The 24,796-nt window shown below is 40.2% G+C and overlaps 1 protein-coding gene across 2 annotated transcripts in view; it reads left to right on the top strand.

The window, feature by feature from the left end:
- LGR4 (leucine rich repeat containing G protein-coupled receptor 4) overlaps nt 1-24,796 on the top strand; it is a 112,379-nt gene that overhangs the window by 67,567 nt on the left and 20,016 nt on the right. The window contains exons 3-4 of one of the 2 annotated variants that reach the window (XM_002755127.6): nt 11,511-11,582; nt 12,855-12,926. In XM_002755127.6, coding sequence (XP_002755173.2) covers nt 11,511-11,582; nt 12,855-12,926 — 144 coding nt within the window. The remainder of the gene's footprint in view (nt 1-11,510; nt 11,583-12,854; nt 12,927-24,796) is intronic. The other variant, XM_078340775.1, reaches the window with a different exon arrangement.

The following is a 24,796-nucleotide window of genomic DNA, read 5'->3' as shown; positions in this document are numbered from 1 at the left end:
GGAGTGCAGTGGTGTAATCTCAGCTCACTGCAACCTTGACCTCGAGGGCTCAAATGATCCTCCCAACTCACCTCCCTGAGTAGCTGGCATATGCCACCATGCCCAGCTAATTTTAGTATTTTTTTGTAGAGATTGGCATTGCCCTGGCTGGTCTCTAAGCAGTCCTTCTGCCTTGGCCTCCCAAAGTGTTGGGACTACAAGCATGAGTCATCGCCCCCAGCTGTGAAACTTTCTTATCCTAGCTAGTCTTTGTATATTGGATATACTGTCTATAATTGTGCTGCTTTTGTCACAGTGTGGCATGCCAAATTTAGCTTTTTTCCTAAATTCTTGTATTACAATTAGATTTAACTGTTTATAGTGGAAAACTCCAAGTAACACTGTCTTTAAACACATCAGGCTTTATTTTATTTATCTGTATATGAAATCTGCAGCCTGGTGTCCTGGAGCTACTATGATACATCACAAAGTTAGCAGAGACGTAGGCCCTGATATTCTTCTCTGTAGTTCTTGGTATATTTGCTTCCATGTCAAGATCACTAGACTATGTACTGGAGCTTCAGCCATCAAGACCCTGTCCTCAGCAGTAGGTCAGATGAAGTAGGGAATAAAGAGGGGCATAGTTTCCAGTAGCCAGCTTCCTTTAAGAAGCCATCTTGAACATAATGCATAATGCATCTGTTCACATCCCACTGGCTAGAACTTAGTCACATAGCCAAACAGCAGGGGATGCTGGGAAACAGGACCTCTGAGCTGGGCATATTGTTATCTGGACTAAAATCAGCATTCTGTTACTGGGTTAGAAAGGAAGAATAGTTATCATTTATGCAGTTAAGGTACTTTTGGCAACAAGAGAGAAAGCTGAGTTCAAAGTAAGGAAGTGTATTATCTTATGTGACAAAGTGGTAGAACCATTCCAAGGCTGATTCATGGAGTTGCTCAGCCACAGCATCAAGAACCCAGGATCTCTTCTACTTCCCAGTATGCTCTCCCCAGGAGGGACTGAACTGTCTTGTTGTCACTCTGCATAGAATATTCAGACAGGATAGCATCCAGAAGGAGAAAAGGGTCATCCTTCTAATGCGTTCTCATTTAGGAGTAGAGCTGTCTTTCTCAGAAATCCCCAGCAGACTTCCTCTCACTTCTTTAATCAGAGCTGGGGTCACAGGTCTATCCCTAAATCAGTTATCGGAATGGGACCAGCAGGATGGGTTAAGGCCAGCTGGTATTTACTCATGCAGCTGAGTCATGTGAAGGAGAGGATATTTGAACAAATATAGGCTCTGCCAGGAAGGTGTGAATGGGTGTTAGGAAGGCAACCAATAGTGTCTGCCAGAGTACCTCTCTATATTCACATTTTATGCGTTTTATACAGCCATTTTGAGCCCTTTCTGCCATACGAAGCCTTCTCTGATCTTCCTTTTCCAAAATCCCTCTTGCACTCTCTACCCCTCACCAGTTAGCAGCATATTCATGCCTTGTTATTTTGTGCTTCAAGTGTGTCACTGTGTACTTGACTCCTCAACTCTATTGACTTTTCTCTCAGGAAGGGCAGGGCCTGTTGTCACACTTCTATATGGCCTTGGTGACAGCTACCATATTCTGGAACTTGAAATTGAGGGAGGGGTTAAGATAAAGGATTTCTTCTCGTTTTGAATTGATCCATGTAAGAAACCTTTTGAGTCTATATAAGAATGGAATTCCATTGAAGTTTATGATTAATGAACTGTCCTTATGTAAAAGAAATGAAATGAGAAATGTCCTGGGAAAACTCAGTACTTCCTTTGCCATACCTAGGGTCCTTGGCCTGTAGTAGAAACTCAATAAATATTTGTTGGTTGACGTTAGCTATAAATTTTTTTAAAGCTGTAACGTATTATTTCCTCACATGGGTGGATATTGCATGTGTTTATTGCCAGAGGGTGAATGACTAGGTTTTCAGGATAACTTTGCTCAGGAAATGTAACTGTTGCCTGGGTTTTTATTGATATACCTATAAAATAAAGTCTTCCATGCGTTCTTACAAGAAGTCGGAGACGCAAAGACCAATTTGGTGTAGGTTGAATTGAATATAAAGCTCTTCAATAGGTAGAAGATTTCTAGATGGCCTGTAAACCAAGTTTAAGCAGAAACATACTTATTTTTTGTTAAGCATTACTGCTTTTGTTGTACATTTAAATAGAAATATATAATATGAAATATATGTGAAAAAATTCTCCCTTCTCAGCAAAGGAAAGCTATCCTAAAACCTTGAGAATTCCCATAATAAGGGTTTCTTAATTCATGTATATTCTTAAAACATATAAAATTTTTACATATACTTTCATAAGAGTTACATGAAGATGCAAAAGTCTTCCCTAGTATGTGAAGAAATGGGTTAGTACATCATTAGTTGATATAGGACTATTCTGATATGCTCTATCAAATGAGGTTTACACTGAGTGCAAGAATGTTGAAGCAGAGCTATAAAGGATGCTGCTAGTTCTTAGCTCTCTTTATTCACTAAGAAAGTAACCACATCCTCTGGTCCTTTTGAAGTCAGTCGTAGAAAATAACACAAAACAAGCTAGGCGCAGTGGCTCCCACCTGTAATCCTAGCACTTTGAGAAGCCAAGGCAGGTGGATCATTTAAGCTCAGGAGTTCAAGACCAACCTGGCCAAGATGATGAAACTCTGTCTTTACTAAAAATACAAAACTTAGCTGGGTGTGGTGGTGGGCACGTGTAATCCCAGCTACTCAGGAGGCTGAGGCAAGGGAATTGCTTGAAACCAGGAGGTAGAGGTTGCAGTGAGCTGAGATTGCACCACTGCACATCAGCCTAGGCAACAGAGTCAGACTCCTTCTCAAAAAAAGAGAATGACACAAAATAACACTGTTCTGTTTCTAGGATTTATATTAGTTTATTCCTGGGATTTACATTATTTAGATGCGGTAGGTTTTGAGGAAGGCACATACGAAATAGGCTCACATTTCTTATCTGTTAAAGAAAGAAAACCAGAAAAACAAGAGGAGTGGGGGAGGGGGTGATAAACTTGCTTGGATAGGGTGGTTTTGAGGGCGATTACATTGAGTATCCCTTATTTGAAATGCTTGGGACCAGAAGTGTTTTGGATTTCAGATTTTAGAATATTTCCATTGCTTGAGCATCCTAAATCTGAATCTCTGAAATTCAAAATACCCAAAGAACATTTTCTTTGGGTGTCATGCATGTCTGCACTCCAAAAGCTTCAAATTTTGAAGCATTTCAGATTTTGCATTTTCAGATTAGGGATGCTCAACCTGTATAATAATGGGATAACAAAAATGAAAAGTACTACACACATGATAGTTTTTTCTTACATATATTGATACCAAATGCCCCTACATGGGAACCAGTATGCCTCTTTCAGTCTTTATTACTCACAGGAGCCAACACAGTTCTGAACACATAGTCCACCCTTGACATATTAATAAATATATGGCTCAGGACTTTAAGAAGTATGTATATTACTTTTTAAAACAGTTGCCAACTGGGCACAGTGATAATCCTAGCATTGGGAGGCTGAGGTGGGTGGATCACCTGAGGTCAGGAGTTCAAGACCAGCCTGGCCAAGATGGTGAAACTTCATCTCTACTAAAACTACAAAAGTTAGCTGGGCATGGTGGTGGGTACCTGTAATCCCAGCTACTCGGGAGGCCGAGGCAGGAGAAACACTTGAACCTGGGAGGTGGAGGTTGCAGTGAGCTGAGATGGTGCCACTGCACTCCAGCCTGGGTGACAGAGGGAGACTCCGTCTCAAAAAGAAAAAAAAAAAAAAAAAAAAAACAGTTGCCAGAATTTTGGATCTTGCTGATTTCAAATTACATTTAATAAAAGAATGTCACTTGCCTTCTATTAAATGCTTTCCTGTGGCTATACTAGGCCGGTTCAGTTTTGAACTAGCAATGCCTTCTCTGGAGGCAGTGTCATGAGCCAGTGGTTGTGCCTAGTGTGCTTTATATGTACATGGCACTGCAGTGATCCACCCACTTGAGGGAATAGAATGGCATCCCAGGAGAAGCAGCCTGGCTATGTTTGGGTACCACCTCTGATAGTTCCTCTGTGTGACTTCAAAAGTAGGTATAGAAAGGAACAAGGAAGGCCAGGCATGGTGACTCGGACTCATGCCTGTAATCCCAGGACTCTGCCAGGCTGAGGTGTGTGGATTACCCGAGGTCAGGAGTTCAGGATTAGCCTGACCAACATGACGAAACCCCAGTCTCCATTGAAAATACAAAACTGGCCAAATATGGTGGCACATGCCTGTAATCCCAGTTACTTGTGAGGGTGAGGCTAGAGGAGAATCCCTTGAACCCGGGAGGTGGAGGTTGCAGTGAGCCAAGATTGCACCATTGCACTCCAGCCTGGGCAACAAGGGCAAAACTCCGTCGAGAGAGAGAAAGAGAGAGAGAGAGAGAGAGAGAGAGAGAGAGAGAGAGAGACAGAGACAGAGACAGAGACATAGAGAGAAGGAGAGGAAGGGGAAAAAACATTGCTGAGGGGTAGATAAATGCTGCTCAGAAAGGAATGGTGGTGCTCAAAATATTTTTCAGGTAGGACTTGATGGAGCATAATGCCAGGCCATCTGGTAACCACCTCTGCAAAGGGAAGGTAGGCACATGAGTGAATGGGAGACTCTGGTCACTCTCTTCTGGTTTTATCATCGAGTCTCCAACCTCTCCATAAAGGGAAAGGAAATTTGCTATTAATAAGAAAGAATTCTAGGCTGGGTGTGGTGGCTCATGCCTGTAATCCCAGCACTTTGGGAGGCCAAGGTAGGTGGATCACCTGAGGTTGGGAGTTCACGACCAACCCGACCAACATGGAGAAACCCTGCCTCTATTAAAAACATAAAATTAGCCAGGTGTGGTGGCACATGCCTGTAATCCCAGCTACTCAGGAGGCTGAGTCAGGAGAATTGCTTGTACCTGGGAGGTGGAGGTTGCGGTGAGCTGAGATCGCACCATTGCACTCTGGCGTGGGCAAGAAGAGCAAAAACTCTGCCTTATAAATAAATAAATAAGAAAGAACTCCATTATTTGTGTGCAAAGCGTGGTTCATGCTTACTGCCACAGTTGCTGTAGCCTCCCTCCTCTTTCTCTGCCCGACGTCTCTTCACAACAGCTGCTGAAAGCCACTGACTCCTCATGTGCCCTCCTTGCTGCTCAGTCCATATGTCTAATCAGTGTATATATGGTATTTCTTACTCCACTAATTCTTGGCTAGAATTCAAGCCAAATGGCTACAGTGAAATTTCTGTAGTAAACCACAAGAAACCTAAGTCCCAGGATGTCTCAGAGAAATAAAATCAGTTGGTATATTCTCTATTTCACACTCACCTCTCTTGTTTTCTAAGTTGCTCCCCAAGTGAAGAAACTCTAGTGTAGCTCAGGGCATTTCATGAAGGAATTAACTTTGACCCAGGTTACCATCTGAAATGTGGCCTAGTCCTTCACACACACCCTTGACCAGTGCCCCATATTTAGCCAGTGCAGTTCCTGCTTTTTCCCCCTGCTGAAAGGGAGAGCAGAGGGGAAATTTCAGATCATATATGCATCACAAGTCATGGATATTATTGAAAACTCTTGCTTTACAAAAAGCTTCCCCTGGAAGGAGTCCCCAGTGTCAATCCACGGTCTTTATGAATAAAAAATGCACACAAAACAGATTCATAGAGACATTACACACTGAGCCACTTGTATGCCGCTGCCTGGAATGGTTCCAAATCCAGTGGGAAAGCAGAAGTCTAGAGGATTGCTTTTTCCCTCTCCTCTGCCCTTTCTCTTTCTCTCCATTCTTTGTGTTTGCTCTCTTTGCTTCTGGGACTGTTGTACCAAACAGAATAAATGGGAGTTACCTTGAGGTAAATGATGTCCCCTGTGAAATCCTGCTCGACTTGTTTTAATTCTGTGCCGTCATGTGCACACCACAACATGTGTTGAGATACCTCTGTGGACCAGTGGACTGATGTTCCCATGTTTAAAGTTTCCTTTAGAAAATAGACTTCCAGCATATGTCGAGAAAGAAAATGTTTGCCCTGGCACTTGACACTTTAGCCACATAATTCTTTCCTGTTAGGAGAGTGAGGGAGAAGAAATGAAATAGGAAAAGCTGCGGAAAAGGGAAGATAATCAGGAAGCTTTCTCACCCTTTAAGTAGTAATATTAGCTTTGCAAATCCAGAGTCTTACATTGGCACTTAGCAGAGACGTTACAGCAAATACCAACTGTCTTCCTTATGTAAGGGGTCATACAAGGGAATACAGAATAAATATGACCTAGTCACTGCTCACGAGGGACATATAAGATCATTGAAGATCAGAGAAGTACAAAGCAACTAGAGGCAGACTAAGATGCACCCAATGAGATAGCTTTGTCTAAGCTACCTGTGGAATCAAGGGAAGGTGATATTGTAATGGGTTCATCCCAGCGATAGTGTACCATACTTGGACAACTTGAACAAGGCTTCAGTTGACAGAGGACAGAGTTGAGAGAGTTGAGAGTATTTCAGATGAAGGAGATGGTATGAGTAAAAAGTCAGAGGTGGCAATGCATGGTGTGTTTGAACATAGTAACTGTGCTAAGTTGCAGCAGGGGAAAAAAGAGCCGTTGGGAAAATGCTCAGAATTGTGCCTTTTCAGATTAAGTGATTTGAGGCAGGAATCTTGTGGAAGTTTATGGCAGTAGTACAGGAGGAAACAAACTCAGGTGATTACGGGAAGACTCGAAGAGTGGATGAATTGAAACCTAGCGGAGAGACACTCTGGTCTTCGGAAACAACACAGAAGGGAAAGAACTGATGCCTGGGACTGTCCACCTTTACAAACAGAAAACCATGCTACTTTCACTGTTATTTTTTCACCCTGATTATTTTTTTTCTTTCTTATTTCATAGCTGGAAATTAGTTAAAGAATATTGTTTATGGGAAAGAAAAATAGAAATAACATGATTTATTCAATGAAGAAGCTTTTCTGGGGGCAGCCAATAGATACTGAAGTAGTGAGAAGCTAAGCACACTGTTGGCTACATAGCACAGAAGTGCAAACCCAGGCATGGAATGGAAAGTGGCCTGTCTTTGGTAAACAGAGGGCCAAATTCCTCCTCAGGATTAGCCACCTCTTTTTTCTCCAGTTGCCTAAAAAAATAAAAAATAATAATAAAAAACACAGCAGAGAATGCTATATACCCTTAACCAAGTCTCAGTGAGTTTAAGGCATGCCCTCCCTACCTTTGGGCACTCAGGGAATCCCATTCTGAGCCCCTCTCACTGGTCATCGTTGGCTGTGGGAAGGATGGCACTGTGGGTCTGTTGGGAATTTCTCCGTAATTGCAGTTCTGAGTCCCTAATGCATACACTCTCCTTGCTAGATTTGTTCTGCTAGGTGACAGCTATTGATGCTCGGATAAGGCTATTAACTTGCCCAAGTCCACTCTGCCCCACCTTTTTTTGAGAATTATTTTCTAATCTCTTGGTGACACACTAGAGGCATTGCAGTACAGGTAGAAGTGGGTATTTCAGCCAGCCAGGCAAGAGAACTTGAATGCTGGCTCCTCAATGTACCAGCTGTGTGACTTATGCCAAGTCACCTAACAACTTAGGGACTCAAAGAAGCAGGGCTGTTGTCTCTAGATAATTAAAATGAAAAAATGTTTGTGTACCATCTGTCCTGTCACAGTGTCTGCAACTACTGTGGGCTTATAGTTTTTTTTCTTCCAAGGAATTTGGGATTTTGTTCCTAACCCTGCTATTTATTTACTTTGCTCATTTCTGAATCTGAGCTTTTAGACATGAAGCATACCCGAGGTTTACTCTAAGAAATACTAGCTCATAAAATAAGCAACATGTAAAGAGCTTCTGGAGGGTGCAATTACTGAAGCTGCAGAGCTTTTACCAAGCTGCTCTGCTTGTTATTCATTAACACAGCAGCTTGGTAAACTTAGGTAGATACATTCCTGAAGGCTCCACAGGATATATTTACTCTAGTAACAAACTAAGTAATCAAAGTAGTGTGTCCTCTTGCACGGCATTATCACTGTCCACCACATACTAGTAGTGTTTATTTCGCTAGATCCTTGTATTTCGCTAGGCTTGTATTTCAGGATAAGCCTCATGCAGAGCTCATTTTATCATTTATATTTAAGATAAGTAGAGAAGAAAGAGAATGCTCTTTGAAGTTAGGTTACTTTAGTTTTCTCATGGTTTATAAAAGGGGCAGAGATTTGGGAAAAGGAAGCAAATATTTTGGCTAATGTGGTCAAACACTCTTTTCTGTTGACAAGTTAAGATAATCAGGTGTTCTGCATTTTGCCACTTTCCTTTGTTATTTTATTAAGTTTTTTTTTTCCCATGAGCTCCGCACAATAGGCAGAACTCAAGGAAAGCCCATAGATACAAAGACATTCAAGACTAATATTAGAGAAAAAAGAATAATAAGAATCCTGTAACAGCCTTAGTCTGTTTAGTGTTTCTTTTTTGGAGGAATCTAGCTTTTTAACACTTGGAGGAGCAGTCACAGGACTATCTGAGGCCCTGGGGGAAAGATGGCTATGGCCTCTTATGGCTCTTATAGTGCAATTTGATCTTTTAAAATGTGACCTCTTAAACACTTTGTATTATGGCTGTGAGCATTATCAGTTGAATTTAATGAGTGACTGGGGTATAGAAAACCCTTTGAGATTGCCTGTACCAAGCTTGCACCAAGGTAGACGGGGGGATGCTATGGCATCCAAATGGTGAGCATTTTTGAGGAGAGGCTTCTGAGAAAGCAGTTTCTGGCTAACGAATTGATATGCTGGTGGGTGGTAACAGAAGTTTGAGATCCACACCCTGTTCTTGAAGGTATTTGTACTTGGCCTGCAGGACTAATACAAGAAACAACCAGTATGTGGTAGCTTGTGACCAAGTTTAATTATGAACTCTAAGTGTTCAAGCATAGGGCACGTTTATGAGAACTGAAGCTTTCAAGAGAAGCAGCACTGCAGTCTGGTGTTTAAGAGGGTACAGATGAGCTTGCGAGGTGAAGCATTTAAAAGATGTAGTGATTTGAGAGGCCAAGGCGGGCGGATCATTTGAGGTCAGGAGTTCGAAACCAGCCTGGCCAACATGGTGAAACCCCATCTCTACTAAAAGTACAAAAATTAGGTGGTAGGCGCCTATCACCCCAGCTACTTGAAAGGCTGAGGCAGGAGAATCACTTGCATCCAGGATTTGGAGGCTGGAGTAAGCCTAGATTACACCACTGCACTCCAGCCTGGACAACAGAGTGAGACTCCATCAAATGAGTGAATGAATGAATGAATGAACAAATGATGTGGTGGTAAAGCTGGCTAGTCTAGAACCAAGAGGATTTGCCAAAGAGAAATATTTTAAAATGGAAGCAACTGAAGAGGACTTAAAACCATCTTCTTCAGTCCCTTGTTTTACTTCTGGCAAGCCCTGGGAGCTGAAGGGGCACAAGGCTGATGGGACAAAGCAAGGTGTTGTGAGCCGGGGTTATGGGAAACCTTGAAAGGTAATGCAGTGTAGAATTTAGGTGCTTGGATGCTTTGTGAGAAACAAAGTGCATGGTGGGAGGACTTTTTAGGAAGAATTTAGTTTAGGAGCATGAACGGTGCTAAACTTGTGGTATTGCCTGAGAATCCAGCATTGTTATTCTTGTCATTGAAGAAATAATTCTTCATACTTACCCCTTTGGTTTATTGGTCTTTTGGCTGTTTGCTTTCCTGTCTCCTTCCTGCCCCCTGCCCCCATCTTCAGTGCAATCCCCTCTATGTTTTTATTTTTTTTTTTGAGACGGAGTTTCGCTCTTGTTACCCAGGCTGGAGTGCAATGGTGCCATTTCGGCTTACCACAACCTCCGCCTCCTGGGTTCAGGCAATTCTCCTGCCTCAGCCTCCTGAGTAGCTAGGATTACAGGCACGTGCCACCATGCCCAGCTAATTTTTGTATTTTTAGTAGAGACGGGGTTTCACCATGTTGACCAGGATGGTCTCGTTCTCTTGACCTCGTGATCCACCCGCTTCGGCCTCCCAAAGTGCTGGGATTAGAGGCGTGAGCCACCGCGCCCGGCCAATTGCCTCTATGTCAATGCTAGGGAAGGATTACACTTCCCAGGGCAATTTGCATTTTATTAATAACTGGAACACCATTTTAAGAGAAAACAATGCATCTAAAAGTAAAGCTTCGGGCCACAGTGACTTCAAATTTTAAGGCTGGTAAAGTATCCTTCATGTATCCCTAAAATCAGGATATATAAGTGGAACAGATTGGAAGAGGGGGAACCTAAAGATGTTGTGTGTCTGGCACCCAGTAAGTACTCATATTTTTAAATGAATGAATTAAACTTTGTAGTTAATGAATGAACTGATGAATAAGGCTCAGGAGTGCAGGGTTTTTAGAGAGTGAAAAGGAAGAATAGTGGAATTACATCCCTCTTAAAGGAGGGATTATAAATGTTGTTTTATAAATTTTTAAAATTAAATAATTTAATTATAAATTTTAACAGAGAAATTTTAAAGGAGGACTTGGTGACTATGTGGTCCCAAGATGTGTGGAAGAGAACATTAAAATATGTATACATAGTTGCAGAATCTAGCTGTTGAGGAGCGTATCCCTGACAGAACCAGGACCCAGAAGAGTTCTGTCTTCGATCATATGAACACACAATCGTCATTTTTGAGTACACATTTGAAAACATTCCTTCACTTCACCTGTCTACAAGTGAACTTATGTGAATCACTGCCCTGCTTCCTGATTATTCTCTGTGATGTCCTCTGTTCAACTTTTTCTTCTGTTTCTCTATGCCCAGAGAAATGGGAGGAAAAGTAGGGCTCAGTATGAATTGGGTACCCAGATTTCTTACAAAAGGAACCAAAGAATTCTTATCCTTTCTTCTACTTTTATCACCACTTTGAATTTGTCATGTCAAAATTTGTTTAGGAAAACCTGTTTATTTCAGAAAAAAAAAAAGATACAGGCCATTGTTTAGAAGTTATGCTTGCAGTGACTCACACTTTTTGCCTCTCTTTTGCATGGGATATGTTGCCCTTAGTTATGCAGAGATAACAGTCTGACTTGCCTCCCAAAAGCATTCTTCCTTGACAGACTGGTTTGCTCTAATCTGTATAAACACTCTTGCCTGCTGACCAGTAGTCTTGTATTTATGAGGCCCTTAGAAAACACTGGAAACTGCAGAGTGACCATGAATAGCAAACTTAATTTGGTTTAATGTGTTTTGGCTTGCTTGACCTCACCAGAATAAAAATGTGCCTGCTTAAATTATTGTATTGGGACTTAAAAAAAATTATAGAGACATTTATCTCATTGGAAGACTCTCAGGATCATTTTAGCAAGGGTTTAAGTCCACGTTTAATGTCAGATAGATTTGAAATGTTTAACATAGAGCTTTAATCACAGAGTAGGTTTTTGTAAGTTCTGAATTTTAAGTCTGAGTGACTATTTTTTTTCTTACTACTTTTTTTTTTTTTCTAGACAATTGGCTGGCAACGACCTTTCTTTTATCCACCCAAACGCCTTGTCTGGGTTGAAAGAACTCAAAGTTCTGTAAGTAATGCAATTTTAGAGTTTCACAGCTGGCTGTGTATTTTCTTTCTGCATAGTCAACATGCTTGGAACTAGGTGAAGCACAGTTTCTTTTAGTCAGGATTAAAAGATTTAAGAAGCGGCCAGTGGGTAGTATGGGAGGCTAGAGGTTGATTTAGGCAACCCTGCGTCTGGATAACAAAAGGTAAAACCTAAATAATAGGCATTCTGACCTCCAGTATACTACAGTTGAATGTTAGGCTTTTTGGGTGGCTAATGCATTGAATCAAACCCATACTTAAGTTTTACTGGTAGGGTTTCGTTTCTACTTATTTTATAGCAATGAGAATTTTGAATTACCTGACCCTAAAAAGGAAAAAGGCTTACAAGTGCTTCAAATGTTAAAATAAATTTAGAGCTAAAGGGCATTCACATGCCTACAATTTATATTGCCAGTGAAGGATGAGGAAATAAATTCCTGGCAGTGGTCAGGAGCCTGGAGTGTGGCAGATTAGGAAACAGGTGAACTGACTGCCCCCACTTCTGCCACTACATGCTGGATGACCTTCAGCAGGTCATTAGACCTCTCTGGTTCAGTGAGCTAGGAGGGACCTTTACCTCTTCCATTCTGTGGTTATGATTCATGTCAGGCAGTCATTTTATTAATGTGACAGGAATGGCTTTAGGCAAAAAATCAAAAGGATTTCATTTTCAGTGTGGATCTATGCCTCTATTCGGCAGGCCCTAACTAGTAGATGATCAAAGCTCTGTTTCTCTTCTGGCCCCATGTGCATTGAGGACATTGCTGCTGTTTCTTAAGAGCTTGGGATTTGCCATCTGCTTGGCAAAATTGGCTTTACCTGATGCCCATGTTGCTGGGCTCTGCTTTACTCCAATTTGAAAAGACATTAGGAATTCCAGTGGATTTGCTTATTATACCTCCCAGTTAACTTGTTATAGCTTCTAATTAACATTAACTAATGGTACCCAGGGTGATGTACATTAACTAGAGTGCCTTAGTTACCAGGAACAAAACCACCCTTGGAAATGTGGATTACCCAGCAAGTCTGTGTTCTGGCATGGCTTGGGATAGTAGTATAGAGTTCCCTTCTGGCTTTACAGCAAGTCCTTCTTGAAGTTTTGCAGTTCTCTTGTCTTAGATGCTTTCTACCTCTACCTCCCCATTTTCCCTTTGGAAATATTTTTTGGAAAACAAAAAAAAAGGCTTTGAAGTTTTCTAAGAAAAAATGGTAACAATTTACTTGTCATTCACTAACCAAAAATTTCTTTCAGAACGCTCCAGAACAATCAGTTGAAAACAGTACCCAGTGAAGCCATTCGAGGGCTGAGTGCTTTGCAATCTTTGTAAGTACTTTCTTGGTTTCCTGCATTCTTGACTTACCAAGGGACTACTCTGGCTGTTTAGGGTGTAAAGAACTGGAATCCTAAGGAAAGAGGAGATTTATCCTTTCATCTCAGATAAAAAGAGAGATAGCTAATCAGTATTATCAAAATGTCCTTTGGTGAAGGAGAAGGAGGTGGTTCTGTTTACCTTTTTTCTTGTCTTAAAGGCTGAGAGAAAGCTACTGGGTATTCATTGCTGGGTGTACTTCCATGAACTTGTGCACAGCTGGTGATCAGCACCTCTTTGGAACCAGTTGTGTGTGTGCAGAAGTTTTAGTGTCTTGTGCCTTGACTGTCAAGAACAGCCACAAAGAGGTTTCTGTTTCACATGGTAATGGTAATCAGAACAAATTGATTATAATTCCTCAATTTGGTGAAGGGAACTTCCCAGAAAAAATGAAAAAGTATTCTTCAAATCAAGGAACCTCATTAGCTCCTACTAGAATAATGAATACAAATTTGCATTGCCTCACTTCATGTCCTAAATACCAAATACAATGGAACTCTGGGGCGTAGTTTCTCTGAGTGTGGTAGTTTGACCATGCTTTGCAACAGACTCACTAGGGGAAGATTGCTGAAATGCAGATCCCTAGGCTGTATTCTAGAAGTAATGCTGTTTTCTTTTAAAAGGTAGAATTCAGAAGTCTAATTTTAAATAATCTCCCTAGAAGCACTCTGAATAAAAAATGTTAATAGTTAATCCCCCTATGTGTGCTGGTATAAAATTGCATTTTAGTGACATTACATATTTGTATACTAATCTGTCTCTTAGATTTTGTATTATACTTTGAAATAACTGCAAATAGTAGGAAATGCACACAAGTTAGAAAACAGGATGAAAATGACCGAGCTGCTTGTCCCATCAATTTGCTAACATAAAGCCATTTTTAACTGCACCAAAGAGACATCCCTGCAAATTATAAATTATGGATTATTATTTGATTTTAGATTAGATATTCTAGTCGTTAATGAGCAATGAATGTGAAACTAAAAATATATACTACTAATAAAAATGTATGCTATAAAATTAAACTTTAAACTGTATCTACCCCATAAACAGGGAGTATCCAGGATGTTGGCCATTTGGTTCCTGGTTTAAAAGGAAGTTTAATTTAAGGTGGTCTGTATTAAATAGCTCCCTTCACTAAAATGGTAAGTTAGGAATATAAGGATTTTTCACCACAGCTAATTGTGAAGGTTCTGAACAGACTTTAAAAATGAATCAGTGGGAGCTGTTGGTGGCTCACGCCTGTAATCCCAGCACTTTGGGAGGCCAAGGCGGGCAGGTCACATGGTTAGGAGTTAGAGACTAGCTTGGCCAATGTAGTGAAACCCTGTCGCTACACACACACACACACACACACACACACACACAATGAATCAATGGGAATGGGAATGAGGTCCCTTATAGAAATGTTACTTGACTGACTTCACACACTCTCTCACCTCGGATGTATGTACACAGAGGCAGTCATCTGACCTCTCTTGGACCTGAATTCATCAGGCATTTTAAATAGTTCTTATTTTCTTTTACTTCTTAAGAATTTATTTTACTTCAAGACCTACATATTGAATTGTCATTTTGCAAGATTTACTAATCAAAATACTCAATTATTTTGTCTAGTTTACAGGCTAAAAAAGAGGAGACTGAAATCTCATTTGCAACTTTAGAACAGAAAAATTACCCAGAAAACATACAAATATTCTCTCTAATTGTGGTCAATAAGTACATTAATGTACAGAAGACATTTATTGGTAATGTAGATGATTTAAAGTAGTGTTTTTCACAGAGATCATAGGTTTCGCTCTCATGTTTTAAAAAAGCATATTTATCATTCATGGAGCAAATTTCTTAGTTTAAATTATCTCCAAAATTGGGATGAGTATATAGAGTGGAGGTAAAACAAACTTTTTTTAAAGGCATTGGGGTGTTTTCATAGATAGCAGAAACACAAGGTGCTGCTATGTGACTGGCCTGTTTTATTTAAGAAGGAAATGTTCATACGTTTGTTAGCAGAGTGTGTGCAGTGGTGAAGTTAGATACAATTGAAGTTTTGTCATGGTGTAAAACAGTCTTATCAGCACTTGAGTCATTCTGAAAATCTGTTCTTCAGATCTGAATTACATGAAAGATTTCATTGTGGTTTTGAATAGTGCCTAAAAGAAGCAAAGTTCATTAGGGATTGAAATTGACCACAAGTGGTTTGATGCAAGTGTATATTTGATAATGACTTATAAAATCAGAAAGTCAATTGTTGATACTAATAAATAGGTTGCATAATTGCCTCCCATAAAGCCAAAAAGGCTAAAGCATTACTTTAGCAGACTATTAAAGTGACATGTCATAATTACCTCCACTGGAAATTTTTTAATATCAGATTACATTTTTATTGAACATTAAAAGATCTCAAAGATTAAATTTCCTAGGTTTTTCTCAGTTTTAAAATATGTTTACAACATTTACATTATTGGTAAGTTAGAACAGAGAGAAAGGAGATCTTTTGATTATACAGGTGTTTATTGATAACAAAGACTTTCAACAGGTAAATATCTGCATTTAATATTATTTTGTTGCTGTAGTTTGTTTAGACAAGAAATTTTAAAACACATGAAACTCAGTCAATTGTAAAATAGGCTTTTGAGAATAGGGAATACAAGCATGTTTTCCAGACTAAAATAGCAAAGAAATTGAGTGGATAAATATGTCATTCACTGTTTAACAATAAAACTGTGCCTAAATAAAGCAGTAGTTTATCTCTTACCACATGTAGTTTAAATAGTAAAATACCTTGAATAAACCCTCATACTCTTTCCACTTTGTGAGATATCTGATGCTTTTCAGCATTTACTTAAAGAATTATAGTATTTTCTTCATCTGTTAGTTAGGATGAGTACTAATAGCATAGGTCATTCCTACAAAGCCACACTGAAACAGTGCTGTGAAGCACTGGTCTCAGTATAAGTACAGACTCTTTACTTTTATGAGTGTGTCACCACACACACATGTGAATTGAGGAATAAGGATTAACCATTTCAGTCACCAAAAATTGTTTTTCTCATTAAACCTCTTAAGAGTTTCATTTTTTCATAGTTCTTTAATCCCTACTTAGGTGTGACTTCAAAATTTTTGGAAATTTTTAGTACAGAGAAAATTGTGTCCATGCTTTTATTGTTGTATTATGCTATTTTATTGTTGTACTTAATGCTGTTTTGTATAGACAATAGTTTCATTATTGTCTTAGCTCAAAACTCACCTAGTTTTATAGCAATAAGTTAAGGCCATCCTTTTTCCTTGATGACACAGAATTCAAAGGAGTTTAAAGGTTGTATAAGGTACTGAATTTATATTAAAAAGGTACTGACAACTTTCGTTATTATTGTATTTTCTGTATCAATGGAGGTATTGTAGATATTTGGAGGTGCTTGCATACTATTTTATTTTTTTATGAGAAATTTAAAAATACTTTTAATTAGGTGAAGGGGAAAATATAATTTATTAAACACTATAGGATAACGCAAGAGAAGTGTTTAGAGGGAAATTTGTAATACTACACATATTTTAGGAAAGAAAAATGACCTAAAATCAATAATTTAAGCTTACATCTTAGGAAAAGAAGAGCAAACAATATCCAAAAATAAGCAGCAGAAAACTTAAAAATATGATAGCAGAAATCAATGCGGTCGAAAACAGGAAATCAATAAAGAAAAATCAGTTAATCCCAAAGGTGTTTTTTTTTCTTTTTTTTAATTGCATTTTAGGTTTTGGGGTACTTGTAAAGAACATGCAAGATTGTTGCATAGATACACACATGGCAGTGTGATTTGCTGCCTTCCTCCCCTTCACCTATATTTGGCATTTCTCCCCATGCTATCTCTCCCCAACTCCCCACCCCCCACTGTCCCTCCCCTATTTTCCCCCAACAGACCCCAGTGTGTGATGCTCCCCTCCCTGTGTCCATGTGTTCTCATTGTTCAACACCCGCCTATGAGTGAGAAAATGCGGTGTTTGATTTTCTGTTCTTATGTCACTTTGCTGAGAATGACAGTTTCCAGGTTCATCCATGTCCCTACGAACTCATCGTTTTTAATGGTGGCATAATATTCCATGGTGTGTATGTGCCACATTTTCCCTGTCCAGCCTATCATCGATGGGCATTTGGGTTGTTCTAGGTCTTTGCTATTGTAAACAGTGCTGCAATGAACATTCGTGTGCATGTGTCCTTATAGTAGAACGATTTATAATCCTTTGGATATGTACCCAGTAATGGGATTGCTGGGTCAAATGGAATTTCTATTTCTAGGTCCTTGAGGAATCGCCACACTGTCTTCCACAATGGTTGAACTAATTTACACTCCCACCAACAGTGTAAAAGTGTTCCTATTTCTCCACATCCTCTCCAGCATCTGTTGTCTCCAGATTTTTTAATGATCGCCATTCTAACTGGTGTGAGATGGTACTCTCAGTTTAGTTTTGATTTGCATTTCTCTAATGACCAGTGATGATGAGCATTTGTTCATATGTTTGTTGGTCTCATGTATGTCTTCTTTTGTAAAGTGTCTGTTCATATCCTTCGCCCACTTTTGAATGGGCTTGTTTGTTTTTTTCCTGTAAATCTGTTTGAGTTCTTTGTAAATTCTGGATATCAGCCCTTTGTCAGTTGAGTAGACTGCAAAATTTTTTTCCCATTCTGTTGGTTGCCGATTCACTCTAATGACTGTTTCTTTTGCCGTGCAGAAGCTGTGGAGTTTGATTAGGTCCCACTTGTCTATTTTGGCTTTTGTTACCAATGCTTTTGGTGTTTTGGTCATGAAGTCCTTGCCTATGCCTATGTCCTGAATAGTTTTGCCTAGATTTTCTTCTAGGGTTTTTATAGTGTTAGGTCTTATGTTTGAGTCTTTAATCCATCTGGAGTTAATTTTAGTGTAAGGTGTCAGGAAGGGGTCCAGTTTCAGCTTTCTGCACATGGCTAGCCAGTTTTCCCAACACCATTTGTTATACAGGGAATCTTCCCCATTGCTTGTTTTGTCAGGTTTGTCAAAGATCGGATGGTTGTAGATTTGTTGTGTTGCCTCTGAGGCCTCTGTTCTGTTCCATTGGTCTATATCTCTGTTTTGGTACCAGTACCATGCTGTTTTGATTACTGTAGCCTTGTAGTTTAGTTTGAAGTCTGGTAGTGTGATGCCTTTCACTTTGTTCTTTTTGCTTAGAATTGACTTGGCTGTGCAGGCCCTCTTTTGGTTCCATATGAAGTTTAAGGTGTTTTTTTCCAGTTCCGTGAAGAAGGTCATTGGTAGCGTTGAGTTTATAAATTACTTTGGGCAGTATGGCCATTTTCACGATATTGATTCTTCCTAATCATGAACATGGAATGTTTCTCCATCTGTTTGTGTCCTCTCTTATTTTATTGAGCAGTGGCTTGTAGTTCTCCTTGAAGAGGTCCTTTACATTCCTTGTTAGTTTTATTCCTAGGTATTTTATTCTCTTTGTAGCAATTGTGAATGGCAGTTCGTTCTTGATTTGGCTCTTTGTTAGTCTGTTATTGGTGTATAGGAATGCTTGTGATTTTTGCACATTGATTTTGTATCCTGAGACTTTTATGAAGTTGCTTATCAGTTTCAGCTGATAGTAAATAGCTTTTATTATTTTGAGATATGTTCCATCAATACCTAGTTTATTGAGGGTTTTTAGCATAAAGGGTTGAATTTTGTCAAAGGCCTTCTCTGCATCAATTGAGACAGTCATGTGGTTTTCATCTTTGGTTCTGTTTTTGTGGTGAATTACATTTATAGACTTGCATATGTTGAACCAGCCTTGCATCCCCAGGATGAATCCTTCTTGATCATAGTGGATAAGCTTTTTGATGTGCTGTTGCAATTGGCTTGCCAGTATTTTTTGAAGATTTTTGCATCTATGTTCATCATGGATATTGGCCTGAAGTTTTCTTTTCTTGCTGAGTCTCTGCCGGGTTTTGGTATCAGGATGATGTTGGTCTCATAAAATGATTTGGGAAGGATTCCTACTTTTGGGATTATTTGGAATAGTTTCAGAAGGAATGGTACCAGCTCTTCTTTGTATATCTGGTAGACTTTGGCTGTGAACCCATCTGGACCCAGGCTTTTTTTTGTGTGGTAGGCTCTTAATTGCTGCCTCAACTTCAGACCTTGTTGTTGGTCTATTCAGGGTTTCGATTTCTTCCTGGTTTAGGCTTGGGAGGATGCAAGTGTCCAGGAATTTATCCATTTCTTTCAGGTTTACTAGTTTATATGCATAGCATTGTTTGTAATAATCTCTGATGATGGTTTGAATTTCTGTGGAATCTGTGGTGATATCCCCTTTATCGTTTTTTATTGCATCTATTTGATTATTCTTTCTTTTCTTTTTTATTAATCTGGCTAGCAGTCTGTCTGTTTTGTAGATCTTTTCAAAAAACCAGCTCCTGGATTTATTGATTATTTGAAGGGTTTTTTGTGTCTCTATCTCCTTCAGTTCTCCTCTGATCTTCATTATTTCTTGTCTTTTGCTAGGTTTTGAGTTTTTTTGATCTTGTTCCTCAAGCTCTTTCAGTTTTGACGATAGGGTGTCAATTTTGGATCTCTCCTTGCTTCTCATGTGGGCATTTATTGCTATATATTTTCCTCTGGAGACTGCTTTAAATGTGTTCCAGAGATACTGGTATGTTGTGTCTTCGTTCCCGTTGGTTTTGAAGAACACTTCTATTTCTGCATTCGTTTCATTGTTTATCTAGTCAACATTCAAGAGCCAGTTGTTCAGTTTCCATGAAGCTGTGCGGTTCTGAGTTAGTTTCTGAATTCTGAGTTGTAACTTGATTGCACTGTGGTCTGAGAGACTGTTTGTTATGATTTCCGTTTTTTTGCATTTGCTGAGGAATGATTTACTTCCAATTATGTGGTCAATTTTATAGTAGGTGCGATGTGATGCTGAGAAAAATGTATATTCTATGGATTTAGGGTGGAGAGTTCTGTAAATGTGTATTAGGTTTGCTTATTCCAGGTCTGAGTTCAAGTCCTGGATATCCTTGTTAATTTTCTGTCTCATTGATCTGTCTAATATTGACAGTGGGGTATTAAAATCTCCCACTATTATTGTGTGGGAGTCTAAGTCTCTTTGTAAGTCATTAAAAACTTGCCTTATGTATCTGGGTGCTCCTGTATTGGGTCCGTATATATTTAGGATCATTAGCTCTTCTTGTTGCATTGATCCTTTTACCATTATGTAATGTCCTTCTTTGTCTCTTTTGATCTTTGTTGGTTTAAAGTCTATTTTATCATAGATGAGAATTGCAACTTCAGCTTCTTTTTGCTCTCTATTTGCTTGGTAAATCTTCCTCCATCCCTTTATTTTGAGTCTTTGTGTATCCTTGCATGTGAGATGGGTTTCCTGGATACAGCACACTGATGGGTTTTGGCTTTTTATCCAACTTGCCAGTCTGTGTCTTTTGATTGGTGCATTTAGCCCATTTACATTTAGGGTTAATATTGTTATGTGTGAATTTGATACTGCCATTTTGATGTTAGCTGGCTATTTTGCCCATTAGTTGATGCAGATTCTTCATTTTGTTGATGCTCGTTACCATTTGGTATGTTTTGGAGTGGCTGGTACTGGTTGTTCCTTTCTATGTGTAGTGCTTCTTTCAGGAGCTCTTGTAAAGCAGGCCTGGTGGTGACAAAATCTCTGAGTACTTGCTTGTTCGCAAAGGATTTTATTTTTCCTTCATTTAGGAAGCTTAGTTTGGCTGGATATGAAATTCTGGGTTGAAAAATCTTTTCTTTAAGGATGTTGAATATTGGCCCCCACTCTCTTCTGGCTTATAGGGTTTCTGCTGAGAGATCTGCTGTGAGTCTGATGGGCTTCCCTTTGTGGGTAACCCGACCTTTCTCTCTGGCTGCCCTTAGTCTTTTCTCCTTCATTTCAACCCTGGTGAATCTGACGATTATGTGCCTTGCGGTTGCTCTTCTTGAGGAATATCTTTGTGGTGTTCTCTGTATTTCCTGGACTTGAATATGGGCCTGCCTTGCTAGGTTGGGGAAATTTTCCTGGATGATATCCTGAAGAGTATTTTCCAGCTTGGATTCATTCTGTCCGTCACATTCAGGTACACATATCACACGTAGATTAGGTCTTTTCACATAGTCCCATATTTTTTGGAGACTTTGTTCATTCCTTTTTACCCTTTTTTCTCTAATCTTGCCTTCTCATTTTATTTAATTCAGTTGATCTTCAATCCTTTCTTCTACTAGGTCAATTTGGCTGTTGAAACTTGTGCATGCTTCGTGAAGTTCTCGTGTTGTGTTTTTCAGCTCCATCAATTCACTTATATTCCTCTGTAAGTTGTCTATTCTCGTTAGCATTTCATCAAATCTCTTTTCAGGATTCTTAGTTTCTTTGCATTGGGTTAGAACATGTTCTTTTAGCTCACAGAAGTTTCTCATTACCCACCTTCTGAAGCCTGATTCTGTCAATTCATCACACTCATTCTCCATCCAGCCTTATTCCCTTGCTGGTGAAGAGTTGTGATCCCTTGTAGGAGGAGAGGCGTTCTGGTTTTGGGTGTCTTCATCCTTTTTGCACTGGTTTTTTCCCATCTTTGTGGATTTATTCACCTGTTGTCTTTGTAGTTGTTGACTTTCAGATTGGGTCTCTGAGTGGACGTCCGGTTTGTTGATGATGAAGTTATTTCCTTCTGTTTCTTAGTTTTCCTTCTAACAGTCTGGCCCCTCTGCTGTAGGACTGCTGAGGTCCACTCCAGGCCCTGCTTGCCTGGGGATCACCTACAGCAGCTGCAGAACAGTAAGGGTTGCTGCTAGTTTCTTATTCTGCTATCTTTGTCCCAGAAGGATACCCGCCAAATGTCAGTCTGAGCTCTCCTTTGTGAGGTGACTCTGGATATATAGGGGTCAGGGAGCTGCTTGAGGAGACAGTATGTCCTTTATAGGAGCTCAGGTACTGAGCTGTGATCTCCATTGTTCATTTAGAGCTGCTGGGCCGGTACGTTTAAGTCTGCTGCTGCAGAACTCATAAACCCCCCTTTTTTTTCCCTGGGTGCTCTGCCCCGGGGAGTTAGGGCTTTATTTATGAGTTTTCATTGTGCTGCTGCCTTTTTATCAGGGCTGCCCTGCCCAACAAGGAGGCAGCCTAGTCACTGTCTGCCTGCAGAGGCTTTGCTGAGCTGCTGTGGGCTGCGCCCAGCTGCTTGTGTGAACTTCCTTGCAGTCCTGTTTATACGGGTGTAGTTAGGACTGCCTCTGCAAAGCTGGCCCACCTCTGTAATGGCGGACTCTCTGTAGTGGTGGGTTGTCTCAACAATGGTGGGCTGCCTCAGCAATGGCGGACTACCTCCGTAGTGGTGGAGTGCCTCGGTAATGGCAGACACTCCTCCCACACAGAGCTGGACCTTCCCGGGTTCAGCTGTGCTTGCTGTGAAACTCTCAACCCAGAGCGTTTCCAATTGCTGTTTTTTTGTGGGGGTGGGACCAGCCAAGCCTGATCATCTGGATCCCTGCCTCAGAGCCTTTTTTTTAAGTTGAATGGTTGACTCTCTCCCAGGTGTTCCAGTTGCCTGTTGAAAAGGATCCGGGATCTGTGTGATTTTCTGTGTGGAGACCCACTGTGCCGGCTGAAACAGCAGTGCTGAGATTCGCGTTTTTTTTTTGCCCGGGAATCTCCTGGCCTGGCTCCCTGTTTCAGTCCCCCTTTTAATCAGATGAATGGGCAACTCTGCCTTCCCAGATCTCCAATCACCAGCTAAAACAGTGCCCGGCCCCGTGTATTTTGTATGGAGAACTGCTGCCCCAGGGTACCAGCAAAGCAGCCCTGCTGGCCAAACCCGCTGTGCTGGCGACCCATGGGGCTCCTCTGCCTGGGAATCTCCTGGTCTGTGAGGAATAAAAATCTGTCTGGAAATGAGGCATCCACTCACCCTCTGCACTTTCTCTGGGATCTGCAATCCTGAGCTGCTCCTAATTGGCCATCTTCACATACTATTTTATTGAATATGAATATACATTGTCATCAATATGATAAATAATTTAAACTTTTCAACTGCAGTAACACTAAGGAACTTCAATTTGTATCGAAAATACAACCCAAACCCCTTACCTGGACTATACTCATGAAAGGTGGACCCTGTTCACATCCCCACCTGTGTCTTCTTGGGCCCTCTACTCCCCTCCTCCTGCATTTTAATCACTCTTGTTTTCTGGGAGTTGCCAGATCATACCAAGTTGGTTTCTACTACTGGGTCTCTGCCTGTCTCTTTTCTTTGCCTAAAACATTCCTTGTCCAGCTCCTGTTTCAACTCATTCTTGTTTATTCTTTAGGTCTCACTTTAAATGTAACCTTCTGAGAATGATGGTTTCCAGTTTCATCCATATCCCTACCAAGGACATAAACTCATCGTTTTCTATGGCTCCATAGTATTCCATAGTGTATATGTGCCACATATTCCCTGTCCAGTCTATCATTGATGGACACAAGGAGGGGAGCATCACACACTAGGGTCTGTCAAGGGGAAATAGGGAAGGGACAGCAGGGGGTGGGGATTTGGGGAAAGACAGCATGGGGAGAAATGCCAGATATAGGTGATGGGGAGGAAGGCAGCAAATCACACTGCCATGTGTGTACCTATGCAACAATCTTGCATGTTCTTCACATGTACCCCAAAACCTAAAATGCAATAATAAAAAAAAAGATCTGACCTCTGCAATGCAGGACAGAAAAAAAAAGTCACCTTCTTAGAAATACTTTTCTTGACCAAATGCATTTTGAGTAGCTACCCTCCTCCTCAGAGTCCATCAGTCTTTAATCTCAGTGCCTTGTTTATCTACTCCAGAGGTACTTTTAAAGTACTCCATTATCATTTTGCAACTTGTATGTCACCTCCTCCACTGGAATATCAGTCTCCTAAGGACAGGCCTCTTGCCTTTCTCTAGTTTATCCTTTCTGCCTAACAAGATGCTCAATTTAAATGTGTTGAATGAATTGCAGGTAATTAAGTTATCTACAAATATAATTTAGTTACATACATCATTTATTTATATAATATGCTTAATTGTATGATTATATGTTTAACTGTCTTCCTTCCTAAGAATGGAAGAGTTCCATGAGGGGTGTGTGCATGTGAGTGTGTGTGTGCGCGTGCGTGCGCACGTATTTGAACACATTCCTATCTGCTCATTAAAGCAAATATTCTACAGCTCTGTAGCCAGTACTTTGCCAGTCTGTTATATAAAAGTTGCCTGTCTCAGGGTAAGTTCTAGAAAGCCTCAAAAATGAACAAGTCTAAAAATGTGTGTTTCTAGGTAGATTCTTAAGGCAGCTGCTCAGTATCCTAAGCTCTCCCTTTTTAGGTGTTCTTTTGGTTATCTTAACTCTATTAGAAAGAAAGCTTCCGTCAGATACTCACCAGGACCAATGGTCTTTAACCCCTGCTCATCTGTCACTAGGAAGGGAAAATGCATCTGGAGCTGGGAGCAGTTAATTGGGACCAGGGGCCCAGAACCTGACTGTGGTAGAAAGGGACAATTATGTCAGGAACTGAAGTTGGAACAGTGTAAGGAAACAGGAGACACAAAAACCACTCTAAAACTCAGAATTTCCTGAACTTGAAAGTTGTCAAACTGTTTCTTTAAAAAGATGCTGTCATTTTGAATTTTTAATCAGTTTTTTTGTGTGTGTTCTGTAATTTTCACAAAGAGGTCCAGGGCTGTGAGGCATGAATATAAATGATGAAGATACATCAACAAGGGATTTGTGAGGAAAGCTGTGATTTGCCTGGCACATAGTGTCCCTCATCATATTAATACCAGATTGT

Source organism: Callithrix jacchus, chromosome 10 (assembly GCF_049354715.1).
Source record: "Callithrix jacchus isolate 240 chromosome 10, calJac240_pri, whole genome shotgun sequence".
NCBI lineage: Eukaryota > Metazoa > Chordata > Mammalia > Primates > Cebidae > Callithrix > Callithrix jacchus.
Note: the sequence above shows the minus strand (reverse complement) of the source record. Positions and strands in the feature narration are given on the sequence as shown.